Source organism: Cucurbita moschata, unplaced genomic scaffold (genome assembly GCF_002738365.1).
Source record: "Cucurbita moschata cultivar Rifu unplaced genomic scaffold, Cmos_1.0 Cmo_Scf00019, whole genome shotgun sequence".
NCBI lineage: Eukaryota > Viridiplantae > Streptophyta > Magnoliopsida > Cucurbitales > Cucurbitaceae > Cucurbita > Cucurbita moschata.
The window spans coordinates 3928537-3948424 of record NW_019268535.1 but is presented as its reverse complement, the minus strand read 5'-3'; the positions used below and the strand labels follow the sequence as shown (position 1 = coordinate 3948424).

The 19888-nt window shown below is 36.4% G+C and overlaps 1 protein-coding gene across 2 annotated transcripts; it reads right to left on the bottom strand.

Annotated features, from left to right (window-relative positions):
• Positions 1-6946: 6946 nt before the first annotated feature.
• Positions 6947-9474, bottom strand: LOC111456742 (protein PHLOEM PROTEIN 2-LIKE A9-like). Of its 2 annotated transcripts, none has more exons than XM_023098721.1 (3): positions 9254-9474; positions 8999-9075; positions 6947-7563 (listed from the first exon to the last, which is right to left on the bottom strand). In XM_023098721.1, exons 1-3 carry the CDS (start codon positions 9344-9346, stop codon positions 7158-7160), a joined length of 576 nt encoding a protein of 191 aa, XP_022954489.1. In that variant the 5' UTR covers positions 9347-9474; the 3' UTR covers positions 6947-7157. The 2 variants fall into 2 exon arrangements, with proteins under 2 accessions (XP_022954489.1, XP_022954490.1); XM_023098722.1 differs by having other exon boundaries at positions 8999-9069; positions 9254-9467.
• Between the last annotated feature and the right edge of the window lie 10414 nt (positions 9475-19888).

Genomic DNA, 19888 nt, shown 5'->3' with positions numbered 1-19888 from the left:
AATAGTAACATAAAAAATAGGAATGATTTTTAACCTAGGGATTTATCTAACATATTCTTCTATTGTGCATCAGTAGATCCTCCTGCTGCTGCATAAATTCCATTTTCTACTAAATTCCAATACTCCTTTGATCACAAAAAGTTTTCCATGAGCATTGTTGAGTGTTCATAATGCCCGTCAAACTGTGGGATGACTAGCTACACAAAAGAGCTTTCTGTAGACATCTTGAAGATTGCTATTTCAAATTTTAATAAGATCCCTCGCTATGGTTCTGATACCAAATGATGAAACTAAAGAAATAACAGCATAGAAAAGTAAGTTTTTGAAGAAAAAATGCTCTATAATTGAAATGGAAAATAGGAGGATATACAACAAAACAGAAAAAACAAATAAGGAGTCTACGGCTGACTTCTAAAAGTTAAAGTCCTATTCTAAAGCAAAAGAGTTCCACACAAAGTTAGATTTTATTTAAACTAAGTAAAATCACAGGGAAACAACTAGTTTCCTTAACTTTCTCCCCAAGCAACTACTAACAATTTTCCTCAACAAAAGACTAACTATTTCTCTAAACTATTTCAAGTCAGTAACTACTAAACAATTATCTTAAAATTGTTAATAGGATAATAATTTAATTTTGCTAATTCAACCTTATTAACTCACATTCTTAAGCTTGACTTTAATCGAGATTCTTCACTTTGAGCAACTCTCGCATGTCTACAAATTCAACCCTTGTTAGGCTCTTGGTGAGAATGTCTGCATGTTACTCTCTAGTTTCAACTTTGTTTGGTCCCTGGTCAACTCTGTCTTCTTCAGAAGAAATTTTAATTTTGCAACCTGCAATTTTTTCCACCCTCTTATGTAGAGAGAATTTATCATCAAGCTTACATGTAGAAAATTCTTGTAATGTACTCCTTCGTGTTTCAATCTTCTTTTTAGGCCTGTCTCTAGGTTTCTTTGATTGAGATGACAAGTTTGAAGTCTCATTTCTGTTACGCCTTGGTGTTCTTCCTCTAGGTCTCTTTGGTTGAGATGATAATTTTGATGAAACACATCAACTTGTAGGTTTCACTTCGCTGATTGGAGCAACCTCTGGTTGCTTCTTGGATCTATTTTTCGCTATCTTTTCTTCTGACCCTTGGTTTCTTCTTCACTTTCTTGCAGCCAATGCCAATAGATATTTTGGAAGATGTTGATAGTCTTTCAATAGTATCTTATACATGCGGTTTCGCAACCGTTTTACCTTCATCAATAGGGCTCCATTTCGGTCGTATATCTTAAGGACTGGGTCGACTATCTCCATTCTGCTACCTTCTTCTATGATTTGACCAAAGCTAATAATATTTCTCTTCAAACTCGAAATGTAATACACCTTGGTCAATGACGTTGATTGTCATTCTTACACTGAAACAAGATAATTCCTTTTCCTTGGATCAGTACAATGAATCCATCGTAAAGTTTTAGGTTTCCAATGAACTTCTCATCAAGTTCCTTAAACTTTGCTCGATCTCCAATCATGTGGTTGCTCGCTCCGTTGTCTAGGTACCACATGCTAGTCTCCACTTGGTTTTCTCCATCTATGAAGGGTTTTCCATAACTTTATCTTCATTGAGTATCAACAGGTTGAGCATTTTCTCGGTCAACATTAATGTAGGTTCATCATCATCCAAGAACAGGAGGTTTTCCTCCTCATCGCACTCCTTGTTACAGCTCTCTGCCGCATAATGCCCATATTTTTCCCAAGAATAACACTTGATTATACTCTTGTCCTTTCAAGGATTGCCATTTTCATGGGTTTGTGAAGTATTGTCACGACCTTATCTGTCAAAACGTCCACGACCTCTTTTTTCTTTGTTATGGCTGCCACGTCCGCTTGTACCTGAAAAATAAGAATCATCTGCATCTTTCTTTTTCGTTCGTGCGAGCCACTCCTCATGTATATGTAAGAGGTATTTTTCCTCCTCTTTGTCTTCGTAGCCACGAAGTCTCACCCCATGGACCTTAAGATGACTAACGACCTCCTTAATCGAAATGTTCTTGAGGTCGCCGAACTACTCGATGGAGGTAACAATCTACATGAATCTTAAGGAAACAGCTCGAAGGAACTTCTTAATGACGGAGATCTCCTCCATCACGTCGCCTAATGAATGAATGTCGTTGATGATCGTTGTCTATTGACTCACCGTTCTTAGATAGCCACAAACTCACTCTTCAAGGTTTGCACCTTTACTTTCTTGACACATTCCACACCCACATGCATTGTTTGCAGCATCTCTCATGCTGCCTTCGCTAAGTCCTTCTTTCCCAACATGAGAAGAACGTCCTTCTTTCGCTGAGTCCTTCCCCAGCAAGAGCCATCTTGTCCTTACCTCTGTTCGGTTAGGAAGCCTGATGCTTATTTATAGCTTAGTCAATGATTATACATAGTAAAGCTATATTTGGTAAATGACATATAAAGTAAATTGTCATAAATAGTAAATAGCTATGTATAGTAAAAAGCTATATATGATATATAGTTATATATAGTAGATAGTTATATCTAGTAAAGCTATATATAGTAAGCTAAACCATATATGTATCCGCTCAAGCAGAGCTTTGAAAATGTACTTTCTGTATTCTCTATATTCTCTCTAACTGTACATACGTGAGGTCATCAATACAAATCTTGTAGCCAATATTCTCCTTCCATTTTCTCTATCATATTCTCTGTGTTCATCTAGATCGAGTGTGTACGTTGTTGTGCGATCCTAACAACTGGTATCAGAGCTAGGCGGAAGTCACCACGATCTGTGAGATGAAAAGTTTAAAGATTGGAATTGAGAAGTACGATGGATCCGATTTTGGTTTCTGGAAGATGCAGATTGAAGATTATCTGTATCAGAAAGGTCTTCACGAACCCCTGTTGGGGGTGATGCCGGATACCATGACCACGGAACAGTGGAAGCTCAAGGATCGACAAGCCTTGGGGTTGATCCGGTTGACGCTATCCAGAAATGTAGCATTCAACATCATTAAGGAGAAAACAACGTCGGATCTGTTGAAGGCACTGTCGAATATGTATGAAAAACTTCGGCTATGAATAAGGTGTATTTGATGCGAAGATTGTTCAAAATACAGATGTCTGAAGGTGGATCTGTTGTTGATCATATAAATGAATTCAATATGATCGCAAGTCAACTGACTTCAGTGGAAATTAATTTCGAGGATGAAATTAAAGCATTGATTTTGATGTCATCTTTACCCAAGTCATGGGATACTATTGTTACTGCAATCAAAAGTTTCCGAGGATCTGATAAACTAAAGTTTGATGAAATTTGGGATGTAGTTCTCAGCGAAAGTATTCGCAAACGAGAAATTGAAAATTCATCTGGTAGTGCTCTCAGTGTTGACCAATGGGAAGAAGTAAACCGAAGGACCCAAACAAAGGGTGATCAAAATCAAAGAACTAAGAAAAATCTCCAAATAGACCAAAAGTAACATGTTGGAATTGTGGAGAAAATTGTCACTTTCAGACAGATTGTACAAGACCAAAGAGGAAGCAGAATCACAAAACTGGAGATGATGATTCTATAAATTTAGCAGAAGACATTGGGGATGCTCTAATCCTCAGCGTGGACAGTTCGATTGAATCCTAGATTTTGGATTCAGGTGCATCTTTTCATTCGTCTCCAAATAAAGAGTTGTTCCGGAATTTTAAGTCCGAAAATTTCGAGAAGGTGTATCTTGCCAACAACAAAGATTTGGAGATTAAAGGAAAAAAAGATGTCTGCATAAAAACTCCGGCAGAAAATCAATGAACATTAAAAGATGTCAGATATATTCCTAGTCTCAAGAAAAACTTGATCTCTATTGGTCAGTTGGACAGCGCATGTTATGTAACAGAGTTAGGGAAGAGTTCGTGGAAGATTATTTAGGGTGCTATGGTGGTAGCACGTGACACAAAATCTGGAACCTTATACACCACTACAGGGTGTATGAACATAGCTGCTGTTGCTGAGAGTGCTTCAAATTCTAGTCTATGACACAATAGACTTGGAGATATGAACGTGAAAAGAATGAAGATGCTGGATGTGAAAGGAGTTTTAGAAGGTCTGAAATCTGTTGATGTGGGTCGTTGTGAGAACTACGCTATAAGCAAGCAGAAACGAGTTAGCTTCACAAGGACTGTCAGAGAATTGAAGAAAATGCGGTTGGAAATGATCCATACAGTCGTGGAGCAAAATTACAAAACCATAAAGCAAGTGGGAGTTGAACTTGAGTTGCAGGGAAACTCACCTAGTGATGTTGTAGCAGATACTCATGAAACTCTTGAGATTACTACTAAGGAATCAGATGTGGAGCAAGGTTCTAAGACAACGAAGCAAGTGGGAGTTGAGCTTGAGTTGTAGGAAAACTCACCTAGTGATGTTGTAGCAGATACTCATGAAACTCTTGAGATTACTGTCGAGGAACCAGATGTGGAGCAAGATTCTAAGACAACGAAGCAAGTGGGAATTGAGGTTGAGTTGCGGAAAAAAACCACCTAGTGATGTTGTAGCAGATACTCAAGAAACTCCTGAGACTATTGTAGAGGAACCAGAGGTCGAGCAAGTGATACCTGAACCGGTGTTGAGTAGATCATCCAATACTATAAGAGTACCAGATATGTATGTATCTTCATTACACTATTTGTTGCTGATGAAAGGGAACCAGAGCCCTTTGATGAGGCCCTACAGTTGGAGGATACAACCAAGTGAGAGCAAGCCATGAATGATGGGATGTCTAGGCTTCAAAAATGCGTTGTACTGAGGCTGAGTACATGGCAATAAGTGAAGCTGAAAAGATGACGATGTGGATGACTGACTATCTGGAAGAATTGGGCAAGAAGCAGCACGAAAATATTCTTTATAGAGATAGTTAGAGTGCCATACAGTTGGTGAGGAACCCAGTCTATCATTTAAAGACAAAACAAAGAAGACGATACCATTTCACTCACAGGTTAGTGGAAGATGGTGATGTGTTTGGAGAAGATAGAGGATGCAAAAAATCCAGCAAACATGTTTACAAAATGTGTTGATGTTGGAATATTGAGGTTGTGCAAAGCCTCAATTGGTATAGTGCAGTGAAGATACTCATGATCATTTGAGAATGAAATTCTTGGTTGACTGGATCAGTCTACAAGTCGGAGAATTGTTAGGTTATGGAGCCTGATGCTTATTTATAGCTTAGTTAATGGTTATACATAGTAAAACTATATTTGGTAAATAACATATAAAGTAAATTGTCATAAATAGTAAATAGTTGTATGTAGTAAAAAGCTATATCTGGTAAAGCTATATATGGTACATAGTTATATATAATAGATAGTTATATCTGGTAAAACTATATATAGTAAGCTAAACGATATATGTATCCACTCAGGCATAGCTTTGAAAATGTATTTTCTGTACTTTATATTCTCTCTTACTGTACATACGTGAAGTCATCAATACAAATTCTGTAGCCAATATTCTCCTTCCATTTTCTCTATCCTATTCTTTGTGTTCATCTAGATCGAGTGTATACGTTGTTGAGTGATCCTAACAACCTCCTTAACATCACCATACTCGATGGCGTCCCACATTCCCTGTGCCTGTAAGTTAACATGCATCTTTATCGACCATGCTGCGTAGTTACTCTTCATGAGTAACGGGTACCAGAGCGTTACACTCGCCTCCCTTCCACTCTTTATCATTGTCACTTCTCCTCAGGTGACTTTGTATGGTGATGACATTGTTTCGGCATCCTAACTCTAATACCAATTGTTGAAAATGACTCACGATCGAAATATGTCGAAACAAATAGCTAAAGTAGGAAGAACAACTCGAGGCGAGAGAGCTTTTGAAATAAGTAACCTTAAGCACTTATGCTTTTCAATTCTCTATGTTGTTGTGAAAATAACATATATATCATGAGTATTTACGCTAGAGAAAACACAACTAGTTTTCTAAACTTTCTTCTCAAATTAATCAACTACTAATAATTCCAACAAAAAAAACTAACTATTTCTCTAAACATATTCAAGTCAATAACAACTAAACAATTATCCTAAAATTGTTCTTGGTAATAACTTCTTTTTGCTAAGTCAAGCTTATTAACTCATAAAGATCTCTTGTAAACCACATCGCATCTCATCGTCATCTCAGTTTCCAACAACACGACCCATGCATCGTGATGTCATCACATGTCTCAGGACACCTCGTCCCTCTTGGCTTGCTTGGACACATCCATTGGGAATTGACCCATGTTTTGATTATCTCATTGGGACACCTCAAACATCCATCCATTTGGGTTCTCATCGAGTAGACTTTCTTTTGCGAGCAGTCATACGCATGCATCATTCTTCGAGTATCCAATTGACACCAAATTTGACGAGCTTTCATCTTTGAGGTTATTGCCAGGGGCCTTACCCAGCCCTCTTCGAGCATATCTTCAACCCTCGTGTCACATCGTTCTCTCGAACCTTGCGTATGCCTCGACTTGGCTTAAGTGCACACTCTTGGTGTGTTGGATGATGCACCATCCTCCTCGGTCACATCAAGACACTTCTCAATCATGACCTTCACGTGGCTGGATGGGCGCCACTTAAGGGTCGCCCCTCGTCTCTCTTGCATGTGGGGGCACAAACTACTTTCACTTAATGAGGTTATGACACAGCTTACATGCTCTGCGTGAAGCCAACCAAGGAACTCGTGCTACGACCCATGTTTTCCTTCTCTCTTTTCTTAGTTTGACCATCGTTTTTTTAGTCTTTTTTGTTTATACGTATGATCCAAGCAACGTAAACTTCATGTTCTTCTACATGGACACAACTTACATCCCAATAAGTACCCAAAAAAACATGCAAGTTGAAGAGATTCATGTTTTTGATAACTTAAACATGTTAAAACACTTCGTATCCAACTTCTCCAAGTTGAAAGATTTCTAGAGATAGCCAAACATACTCAATATGGAAACTTCCCAACATATCAACAAATACAATACATATTTTTGGTGCATATTCTTCTAAAACAAATAAAATCCACGAAATACATTGCAAAGTATCACCATAATACTAGTGGATACATAAGTACATTATTCTTCTATTATTCTCATGTTCTTGAAACCACACATCGAGTCGATAGCAATTGTTATAGACATGATCAACGCAATTTTTTCTCTTTTGGTGCCTCGCACTCCTCAACGAGTGCATGATGGATCCTCAACCCTCCTTTCCATCTGTTGCTCCAAACTTCATACATACCAAAGTAGAGAATGGGATCCTCAGCGGATTTGGCAACTTCAATTTTTAATTCATTCTGGGGAATGTTAAATCTTTCGTCTGGATTTTTATTACGAAGATTCAGTTTCTTGAAACTGAAACGCCCCTTTTTCCCAATCTTAGCCATTATGTAAATATTAGACTCATCCCATCCAAAAGCATTGGGTCGTAGTGTCACATTGAAACTCACTTTGAACCATTTCCCAACCTCAACTTTTTCCGATGTTGAACCAGTTACTTCTAGCCAATTTACTTGTTTTAGTTCTGCAAAACTGTCTTCGTTCTCCCTACAAAATCACAATAACAACAAATTATGAACACGATTGAAAGAAACAAAGGAATTTGGATTTGGAACCTGTATCCTTTGTAACATAACCACGTTACTTATTTGTCGATTCTCGAATGAAAACTATAATCTCCACAAATTAACACATGTCCTTGTCCTCAGTCACATGTTTCATAGGAAAATACGTAGGTCATCCAACTTAGAATTGGTCAAAACAAATCAAGTTAACTTTAGAGTTTTTATAATTGTGAAATGCCACGTAGGTTGGGGAGGAGAACTAAACCCTCTTAGAGTGGATTGTGAGATCCCGCATCGTTAAGAAGGAAAACGAAACATCCTTTATATGGGTATGGAAACTTTTCCCTCGCAGACTCGTTTTAAAAACGAGGAAGCCCGAAAGGGAAAGCCCAAAAACGACAATATCAACTAGCAATGGATTTGGGTCATTACAATAATTGAGCTATCAAAAAAAAGAAAGTGAACCTTGTTGGTATAGATAATTACTTGAATTATTTTAATCTCGGTTCAACAATCTTACTCTTAGATCACTCTCATTTGATGTCCGTTCATCTATGTACTCTTCCTTACATCTGAAAACTTTCTTTCTTCTACTATTACATGGAACAATTGGCTTAAAAGAGCAACTCCATTAGATGGCTCTTCCCAAAGGAAACTTGTAAGAAGAGGAAAAGATCCACAAGAACGTAGCATATATATCACTTAGCTTTTAGATCAAACTCTAAGTATTGAAAGGATACTCTCCATTCTATCTCTCAAATTCCTAGATACCCACTATATACAAAACAGGCTATGTAACAAAATATATATATATATATATATATATATATATATATATATATGCGAAACCACTTTAGAAAGAGTAAAGCCAAACACGAAAAAAGTATTAAAGATATTTAATCTTGAATTATGAATTACCATATATATATATATCATATTTGACTGTTTGTCTTTAGTATAGACAAATATTTTGTAGGATAGACTATATTTAACTTATACTTTGTATGATGGACTATATTTAACCTTTTATATCAGTTTACCATAATTACTATATTTGACTATTTATTAAAGTCAAATATATATAGATAGTTGCTACCACTTATGATAGTATCATATTTACCGTTTTATTATAGACAAATATGTGAATCCATTTGTTTTTCTTTCCATATGCTTTATAATTTATTTGATTCAATAAAGGATTATAGATAGGGAATTTTCGCCCTCTCGGTAGATTTTAGCAAACATTCTCATGAAGGATAGTGATTATCAAAGAAAACTTTTTTTTTTTCCTTTTCGTTTTTTCTACAACGAAATCTATAAAATCAGAGTTAACAAAATAAATTTCAGTTTTTAAATATAATAGATTAAACTTCATAAAAAAAAACATTAAAAAAAAAAAGTTGCAGCTTAGAGCTTACTTGTCCGAAAACATCCAATAACGATCGTCGTTGCCCCATGTAATATTTAGTCCCCTTGGATATATTTTGACCTCTTTCTGTAAAATTGAGAACCATCAAATAACGAAAAAAAATAGAATTTTAGAATTTGGCTAATCATTTAAATATTTTATTAAACTAAAAATTTCAACAAGAAACTTAGTTGTTTTCTAACAATTTAATCAAAATCGGTAAAATTTAGTCCATGAACTTTCAAATTATGGGTACCATACGAACCTTTCCGTTCCCGTCCTTTTTTATGTACTTTGTATCAGCCCGATAGTGAGGGTTGGAACACTCGAAACCATCTGTATTACTATTCATGGACATAAAAGGAAACAAAGAAAGAAAGAAAGGTTAATGAGCTCTCCAGCTTCAGCTCACTCTGATGATCAAAGCCTTTGCTTTTCTTTTGTGTTCTTCGAAGCCTTGTTGATAGTAATGTAAGGAAGAGCCAAAGGGTTTTTTATAGAAGACGAGTAGATGCTAATGGGAGGAAGCATCGTATAATACTTAATGGTAAGTAAATGGAGAATCCAATTCTTTTGGATTGGATTGTATGTTCCTTTTTTGCTTCTTTTTGGGTTTCTTTTTCTTATCTTTTTGGAATAAGATAGTCGTGTTAGTTGGAAAGGAATCGAGGAATAGATGTGTAATTCATTATGATTGATGAAATACTTGTGTGGAAAGTTGATAGGATTTATGGAATTGATTGAAGTCAAAAGTATTTTGATTTTTTTTTTTTTGTTTATATGTTGTTTAAAGATTGAAATATGTTGGGACATGAATTGAGAAAATATTATTACTACATGCACATCATCGACGTTCCAAACAAATTCATGCAAAACTAATTAACATGTAAAAACGGACTAATGCTCTAGAACGATTCTCTTTGTGACTGTCGAGCTCTCGAATGCCCTCCACCTTGAACGGCTCCTGCGAGTATAAAAATAATCAATAAGCAACTTACTTGTAGGCTCTCATCGCATTCTTAACTTAGTTGGTATCCATAGGTTTACTTTAGCGTTAAGAAGTTCGGGCCTAGTCTCTACTGCTATTTGAGCATTTGGGAGGTCTAAAAGTTTTGAGTAGATCTCTATTTTGAATCTTACCCCTATGGGTTTGTATAGGCTTTCTAACCTTTTGATTCTTTGACTTAGGTAGCTTGCTTTGATTATGAAGTGAATTACTAGTATCTTGGGTTGAAGCGCTACATCATAATCATCTAGTGGGACAATATGGTGTTTGCTATCTAGCCTAAACAGCATCCATGAGGGGTTAGCTGGCAAACTCTCCCACATAACCATACAGTCACCCTAGTTTGGGGAAACGACCCCGTATATTGGCCAACTATTGAGTCTTATTGCATGATACCACATTCCCTCCCAAGATAGGATTTTACTGCACATTTGCCCCATTCAAGAGTCAATTGGTCATTTCCTCTAGGTAAGGGCACCTAGTCGCCTCGACGCATTGCACTATTTGGCTTAGGCCTGGCTCGATGGTACCTATACTACTATTTCTTAGTAGGGCGCTACAAGCACTAAAGGCATACCGGAGGAGTAGAAGGTAGAGACTCTGATGATGTTGTCATAATGCTAACTACTTGGTGAGTTACCTTAGTCATTCCTAAATGTCGTGGAGGTCTATTAGGTTCTTAGCAGCGTCTAGGCAGTTTAAATCCGATCTCATGTTTCTAGGATGCTCGAGGTTAACCCCTCAGAACTAATACAATCACTAGGTGCACATAAATCTAGAACTCTGATCAGTGCTAACGATCCTAAGGTGCCCAGTTAACTGGAAATGTAGGGACCTATGTCAATGTGTAAACCACTCGAAGTGTAGCACCCTAGTCTTAACTTGGTTCACATATGCATACTTTGTTTTGGAATATTTATATGGACCACCTAAAGCATGAGAAACATAATCTATACATTACCTTGGTCATCTCTAGGAGCGGAGGAGGTTTACTCAATTCTTAGGGTGGCTAAGTGGCTTAATACGAACTTCCGACTCAAGGGTACTGTTCCAACTCCTCGAGTGTTTCTTAGTCTGAAGGCACTAGAGTTAACCCTCTAATCATTGTTCACGATCCCAAGGGGCTTAGTCTACTAGAGGCGTCTTGACCTAGGTCATCATCTAGTCGTTGTAACTCTAGCGCCCTAATTCTAGCTCTATGTAGATAAACACGCTTTATAGAGAGAACACACCATCAATCAACTGAAGCTAAACATATTATATTATGCATTAGTACAAGCTCTACAGGGAGATAACATCCATCAATCGTCAGGACATAGGTCACAATATCTCATCCTTCATTCTAGCATAGTAGTAAGCATTAAAATCGGGATGCATCATAAATTCTCATCCTAGGAGTATTCCAATAAATTTTTATAAATACTTGCATTCTCATCCAAACTTTCCCTTATGAAGTCCTAAACATGCATATTCTAACCACCTAAGGTAATATATGCTCGCATGTTAGCACATCCTAAGGGTACTTCAGTAATTTTTTATAATATACGGGCATTCTCATCCAAAAATTCACGTGTGGTCCTAAACATGCATATTTTAACCACATAAGGTAAGATATGCTTGCATGTTAGCATGTTCTAATTATCCCTACAAGTGTTACTTGAGAAAAATTAGATAGGCTACTTTCATGGATGACATTTGCATGATAGGGTTAGTATTGAAATCAAGATCGAAAAACATTTGAATGCACTCATTGCATAACACATTGTGAGTACTCATTGATGTGTAGAGATTAAGTAGAAGCGAAAGCAAGAGGTTTGGGTCACGGGTTTCAGATCAAATTGCGGGTCGTGGATTGGTTCGAAGGCGAAATACGGGTTGGGTCGGGTCACTCCACAGATATTTGCATGCCAACCAAACTTCAATACGCGTCTCTCTCTCAGCAAAATGCAGTTCCTCTGCCTTTACTCAACACGTTGTAGTGTCCGTGCCGGCCAACATTCTGCAATTCACCATCCAACTTGTCGTATGCACATTGGTTTCATCCATCATTTTCTTTCCAAATTTCTTAGAATATCGTATTCAACCTATTTTCTTTTGAGTTTGTATCTTTTTGTGTGTAGCTCAAATCATCCCAAAATTGTAGAGGTTTAATCTAAATTTCAAACAAAAGTATTCCCATTCAATTTTATTAATTGTGGAGAGAGATAAATGAGTCCAAAATAGGTTTAGAATTTAAGAAGTCAACATTCTTGAGACCCATCAGAACTCAACCTTTCGAGTTCTTATTCAGATCATCCCTTTCTTCATAGAAGTTGTGTGAAATCCTCTCACTATCAACATATTAAAAATTAAGTACCTAAATCCAAGAAAATCTCTAAAGTGTGGATAAAAATTGGAACAAAAAACTTTAAAACCTTACCTCCGGTTCCAGGATAGATTTAAATGATTCGAATACCTAGATTGGTTCTCCCAAAGTCACCGAGCATTGTGAAGGATTTTTTTTTTTGGGGGGCTAAATTCGGATTCCAAGTCATTGTTTGGAAGGGATTTTAGATTCTCTATCATATCTTCTCTCTCAAAGCCATACTACTTTTCCTATTTCTTTTCTTTTCATTTCCCTTTTTTCCCATTTTCTTTTCCCTTTCCAATTCAGATTAGGCCTTTAATAGAATCCTCTATCATCAAATTGACAATTTTGCCCCTTTGGTTGACATGGACAGTTTTTTCTTCAATCTCATTATTTTCTTTTACATTATTTTTGGATTATTATGACTTTTATAAGCAATTTTCTCGTCTTGAAATTCAATCTCTAAAACTCTCAATCAAATGATAGAATTTTTAATCTAAAAAGAAAAATCGAAAAATTAATTTTTGTTAGGGTTCGTATGATAAAATTTCAAACATTTAATTGGAATTCCGAGAAAACTTCAAACTATAAATCATTAAGTTCAATCTTAAAAAACAAAGACCACAAACATTTAAAATGCAAAAACTAAACTTTGTCACGGTTGTCCTAGAGTGTCCATAGCCATTATTGTCCGTGGTCGTGTAGTGTCTTTACACCTACCTAAAAAGATTGAGTATTTAAAAATGTCGTAAGTGATTTTAGGGTTGAAAAACACAAACACAAACAATATGTTTGTGACCGTCATGACTTGGTGAGACTTAAATTTCATTACTAGCATTTGACTATGCTTGCTAATTTGAGTCAAGCCAGTTTTAGATTAATGGATTGGACTGTGCGTCGACTAGAAGTCGAGCGCAAATTTTGGATTGGGTTCATGTTAGGTTCGGCTAACTCAGGATGCGTATCACTTTCGGCCGAATGTGCTTCACTGTTCCATGCTTGATGTGTGTCCTTTTCTACACAAGCCACGTTCCACCTCTCGTTTGTCGACGCATGACATCAGAAACCTCACCTACATTTTAATTCTCGAATATAATGAGTTTTCTAATTTCCAACCTATATTCTTTGGGATTTCTTAATGATCGATCATATATATTAATAAACTTGTTTAAACTTTGGAATTTACGTGATCTTGCCAAAACTAAAAGGCTTCTTAAAAGCTCCAATTTTCACCTTGATTCCTGACCAAACTTCAATAGAGATCTATGAAGAACTTTTGTTAGAACAACATGTTTAAATTTCAAGTTCTAACTCTCAAGAATACCTTCGAATTTTCGGAAAAATTTAATCTAAAAACTCACAAGATGTACCTTCGTTTTCTTTTTAAGTTCTTGATGAAAACGAATGTTTCAACATTCAAACTTCTTCTCTCATACTGAATTTGAACAAATCTCTTTTCTTTTCGTGTGATCTTCTTTCTTCTCCTTTTTGTTGGTCTCACCAAGGTCTCTCGGACCCAGGATTGTCAAAGGGTAAAAATTACCATTTTACTCCTCGGTTGACTTTGATCCAAACTTTCTAATTTTTTTTCCTAGATTTCGAAAGGTTTTCCGAGCATTTTTCACCTCTAACCCCAATTCAGCCTCTAAGTCCCTCCATAAAATTTACTTAACAAGTTAATTGAGTGTCTGAATTTCTGAATGAATAATAATAATAATAATAAATATTTGCAGTTTGGCAACATGCATCAAGAATCTCTCATTCTTTTCAACGAAATTCTTTGAAAAATATACCCAGAAAAAAAAAAACAAAAAATAAATAAATAAAAGAGAGAACAAATATTGAGAAGAATCCAAGCAAAGGATATTGGTTGAAGAACCAAAAAGCCTCCTCTTTACACTGCTTGGTTGTGGTTGCAATGAGGAGAAGGAATGCAAATTTGTCTTATATTCTAACACTTTTCCTCTCTAGTACCTATCTTATTGTTGTATATCAAATTTCATAGGAAGAGAGTCTGGGACGTTTTCTTAGATTATGCTAAAAATTACCATGTTTAGATAAGATAGAAGCTATCAATTAAATCCTAAGAGAAAATATACTATTAATAAATGTTTCCAAAATATATTTTTAGACATTAATGTTAGGAATCACGACCCTCCACAATAGTATATGATATTGTCCACTTTGAGCATAAGCTCTCGTGGATTTGCTTTTGGTTTTCCTAAAAAGTCTCGTACAAATGGAGGTGTATTGTTTACTTATCAACTCATGATTATTCCCTAAATTAGGGAAGGTGGGAATCCCTTCCAACAATCCTCAACAATTAAACTATTTTTATGATTAATTTTGCAGAGGTTGGTTAGGGTAATACGTTGAGATGATTAGGTGTGTTCATCTTAGGGAAATGACTAGGGTCTTCTTAATAGGGTTTTTGCTTTATGCACTCATTCTGAGAGATGGTGAGGGACCACACAGGCAGACGTAGTAGCGGGCTAGTGCGTGAGTCGCTTTCCCTATTTAGAGTGACACTATGACCCTTTGGAAGAGTCCACCAATTAACCTTTCATAAATAATGTTCAGACTAGTAAATGTCATATTGTCCTACCATATGTTATTGAGGTAGCACCTCAACCTAAAATATTGGTCATTCTCTATTTAGGCAATGCAAAATATCTAAGTTGAAGTACAAAAAGGTTGAGGAACATGCACACACCCCCAAGAAGTAAAAATGAGACAAGAAAGCTGTTTGGAACTTCAAGGCCTTCTCAGTTGGTTGGATAGTTATAGAGATTAAATCTGTATTACCTAGGGCCCCAAGAAAAATACCTGGTAATACAGAAAAATACCTGGTATCCTATTATGATAAGGATGTGATGAGAGCTTACAGGTGGATTAATTTCTGAGTATTTTTATACTCACTCCATTATGACTACGGGTCAAGACGAGGGAGTGCTCTCAAGTTGCACAGTCACAAACGAGGTCGTCCCGAGACATTAGTCATTTTTGTATATTTTCGGTGAGTTGCACAATCACAAACGAGGTTGTCCCGAGACATTAGTCATTTTTGTGTATTTTCGGTCTTTTATATTTTATTTGAAATATCCAAAACCTATTTTCTATTTGTAATAAACTCGAACAAAATCTGCTTATAATTAGATTTATTTTGTTTTAAATTTGTGAAGCTATTTGTTTTATTTTACCTTTTATTATATTTACTTTTCTCTTTCCTTTTTTTGTCATGGTATAAGATTCGAAGCTTCTACCCCTTATTTATTTACTTTTCTCTTTCCTTTTTTGTCATGGTATAAGATTCGAAGCTTCTACTTCTTATTATATTTACTTTTCTCTTTCCTTTTTTTGTCATGGTATAAGATTTGAAGCTTCTTGATAGGCTTTTAGACGTGAGTCATCATCCGTTGTTTTGGAATTTTTATTTGGATAGGTTTTGTACGTTTTAATTTCTTTAATGTAAATTTATGTTCTCTATTATTTGAATTATTCCCTTCGACATACTTATTTTTTTTAAAAAAAAATAATTATCGTCCTCTTCATCCTAAACTCTACTTAGCAATCCATAATTCGAAGTCTAAAAAAAGTGGTCGTTATAGATTGATATCCGAGCCCTAAATTGGTTAGGTTTGATAGACAATTTTCCTTAGATAGAGAGAGTTTTCAGGTCCCCTTCAACTTGGATCAAATCATGCCTCACATTGACCAGGTATGATAATTGTAAGATTAGCGAGCATCATCTACGCTTATGTTAGTTACGCTTAGAATAGTACTTCGTCTGAAATGATGCCTATTAGGATGACGGTTAAATGCCATTAAGAGAATAGTCGATAACACTAAAGATGTCCTGATAAGAGGATAGTTTTGCCGAAGATATGGGATGCGATGGATGGTGACATCACCTTCAAAGAGAAAAGTCAAACCAATTGAGTAGACACGACGCATGAAGTTGTTGCCTATGCGTCGGTAGTGAGGGAAGAGATTAAGGCCATAGACTTGCAATTTTGAGCCGTGATCTTGGCATGAGGGTATAGAGGCAAATTGTACTAGCAAGATTTGAATGAACACCTAGGAGCACATGGTGCTTGTCTAATTGAAGAAGAAACCTCGTATGCTCATGACCTGTCGTGTCGTGTTAGGCCCTAGTTGACATCAAGATTTAGTACAAAGTTAACGGTAAGCTACCAAGGGCACGACAATGAAAGCACACTCGTAATAGTATACCACCAGCTAATGATGAGTTTGCAAGGACTATGTGAGACCCGATGAAAGCCATGTGAAGCACTTGGAATAAGCGAGCTTAGGAAACAAAGGAAGTAAGCTTGACGAAAGATAACGAAGCAATATTTTGCGTTTGTATGATAGACTCCAAGAATGGAGGTTTCTCCTAGCATTGACCGACCCTGAGTACGTCAAGGTGGGTCATGAGCAAGCCTAGGTGAAAGGAGAGTTTACTACGTCGTGTGAACAATGACATGAAAGATTAACCATTGGGCTATAAGAGCAACCTAGACGAGAGAATATGAGGTGCGTATATCCTACCCTATGTATTTCACGATTTGGAAACTTTCAAGGACGAAAGGATTTGTAACATCCTAAAAGATTAAGAGTACCTTGAGGAAGAAAGCTAAGAGAGAAGATGGGACTTCAAGAAGACTGATTTGAATCTCATTACGAGATCTCACATCGGTTGGAGAGGAGAACGAAACATTCTTTATAAGAGTGTGAAAACTTCTTCCTAGTGGTGGAGGAAACTTGGAAGGAAAAGTCCAAAAAAGACAATATTTATTAGCAGTGGGCTTAGCTGTTATACTCAATGACATTCTTCCTTTCACTTGGAGGTCAAATAAAAACGAATTGAGGGAAGCAAATTGTGTATAGAGAAAAATAGAGGAGAAAACTTCTTCTATTCAAGTTGCCATCAATGCTCAAAGATTATCAACATTTAAGTCTTGAGAAAACCAAAAGAAAAACAAAGTTAGATGTTGGGTTGGAAAGTGGTGATATGAATGAGGGAAGAAGATTACTTGTGAAGGAGTATTGAGAAGGCCCTTTCTCAAGAACTAATCTAAGCCCAACCTAACCCATCACAAAACTCATGAGCCCAATAAAAACTTCTCTTTTTGCTTGGTAACAACGCGAATTTCTAATAAGGTCGTTACTCATGCATAATATGTGTAATATGCATGAAAAATTTTATTTAAAACATTTTGTAAATGATGTTAAAGACTTACACATTAGTAAAATCTATTTCAAATAAAAGAAACCATAAAAAAATAGCGGAAACAAAATAATAAAAACTCAAAGTAGTGAAAACGTCTTGACCTAACTTAAGGGCTACAATTTAAACATAAATACAATTATCCTAACTTCGGTCTCATGGCCAACTATGACGTGTCATCTATACGAGGGGTGTCTTACCTTTACCTGAAAAATAAGAGTAACATGTAAGTTGAGTATTTTAAGAAACACTCAATAAGTAACCCAACAATTGGGATCGGAAAATATAAACACAAGCAATCATGGTAGGACCTATCATTTTATAAAAACATTTCAAGGTTTTGCACTCTACTTTCCAGTTTGGGCTAAAATTGGATGTGTAGTACTTATTTATACATGACTCACGTACGTGCACATAAACCCATCAGATGAGCATATACGTCCTCCGTGGGCTTGCCCTTCAACTAGCACACACTCACGTTGTTAGAGCCACAAACGGAAAGGAGCCAGATAACATCATGGCGTATATAGATATCATAATGTACGCATCTATATTCATGAAAACGGGGAAGTATCTCAATGCACGTGACATACAAAACCGCATGAGGTTTCCAGCTTTAAATCATGACGTAAACGTATGATGCAGGTCATACATTCATTCTTTCATAAACCTAACATGAAAGCATAACCGTATCTCCAAAATTCCAAAATTCCAAAATTCCAAAATTCTAAAGTAATTCAATTAACATAGTGTGCATGACATATAGAAGTATTATGCATCATACGACATAGAAGTCACAACAAAACCCATAACATGACATAAGCATCTCATATCATACCTTGCAATATCACATAACATAATAAACATTAACAGTCTTTAAGTATGAAATGTGTAAGAGTCACAGAGCATGATTCATACTTCAAGAAATTTTCCAACCAAACCAATAGTTGAAGCAACCAAAATCACAGCTTAGCATCAACTTGCTTTAATAATTCTCCTTGTGCCTTTTTATTCTTCAAATCTAACGTGACTATAGATCCTTTTTCTTTTGTGGAACTTACCCTCTTGCAATATTCTTTTATGCTTTTGATATTGACCAAGTTTGCATCTCTGCGTCTTGAGAAAGAATCGTTTCATCAACATCGGTGACTTCGGGGTTCTTGACGAACAAAATTCCCCATCGACTTCACCCAATTGGAATGTCGATCACTTTGTTTCTTCAACTTGGGGAATATGACTAATTATCTTAGCAGAGGGATTCACCAGAGTGACCAGCTGAAGATTGAGAGAATAAAGGGAATTTGGGTTCAGACTTTTAGGATCAACAACACCAAAATATACATTATATTTATATTACATCAAATCAAACACATCATAGTTAAAACACAAAATAAGGGACGGACACAAAACTTTTAAAATAAAAAGGTGTGGAGGACGATGGGTGAGGCATGTCTATGGCACCTGCTCTAGAGTTCACTCCCGACCTCGACCAGATCCTTGTTTACCTGAAAAACATGAAAAACATAGAATGAGTACAATGACTCAGTAAGCAACCTACTTATAAGCTCTTAATTGAGTCCTTGATATGTTGGGGTGCCACTCTTTCTTTTCTTGTTCTAGTTCTTGTGGTAAGTACTTGGGCCCTTAATTTTGCTCTTGACTTGTGTGTTCTTATAATGATCTTATCATGAGGACCTAGGTCCTTGGATTCTTAAACCTTAGTTCTACTCTAAGAGCCCTTAATATTGAGGTTCCGGTCCTTGTTCTTAGAACTTGGATCTTAATCCATGTTCTAGTCCTTGATTGCTATCTTGTTCTTGGATGCTCTCTAGGTTCTTGCTATTTTCTTGGTTTGCTCTCCAAGACACTCTCCCTAAGATTTACGATACTAATCATGAACGTGGCAACCTGTGCACAAGGTCTCATACGTTCCAAGCGACACAATCATAACCTACGTCCAAGGTTTCATGTGTTCCAAGCGACGTAGTCTGAACCAACATCTAGGGCTTACCCTACAATACGGTCTGAAACCTATGCCCAAAGTCTCATGTGTTCCAAGCGGCATAGTCTGAAAACCTACATCCAAGGCTTCTTACGTTCCAAGCGATGCAGTCTAATCCTGCATCCAAGGCTTGCCTTGTGATACAACCTGAATACCTATGCCCAAGGTTTCATACGTTACAAATGCATAGTCTAAATACCTATGCTCAAGGCTTCATACGTTTCAAGTAACGTAGTCTAAGTCATGAACATGTTGTACCATGGAAGGACTTAGAAGGTACTTAGATTCATGGCTAAGGTAATTTACTCTATTCTT

Excerpts from the sequence above, each read along its gene's own strand:
- LOC111456742 (XM_023098721.1), bottom strand. The coding sequence starts at position 9,346 with ATGTCCATGAATAGTAATACAGATGGTTTCGAGTGTTCCAACCCTCAC. Across the intron at positions 9,076-9,253 it reads AAAAGGACGGGAACGGAAAG|AAAGAGGTCAAAATATATCC; the intron begins GTTCGTATGGTA and ends TCAATTTTACAG. Across the intron at positions 7,564-8,998 it reads TATTGGATGTTTTCGGACAA|GGAGAACGAAGACAGTTTTG; the intron begins GTAAGCTCTAAG and ends GTGATTTTGTAG.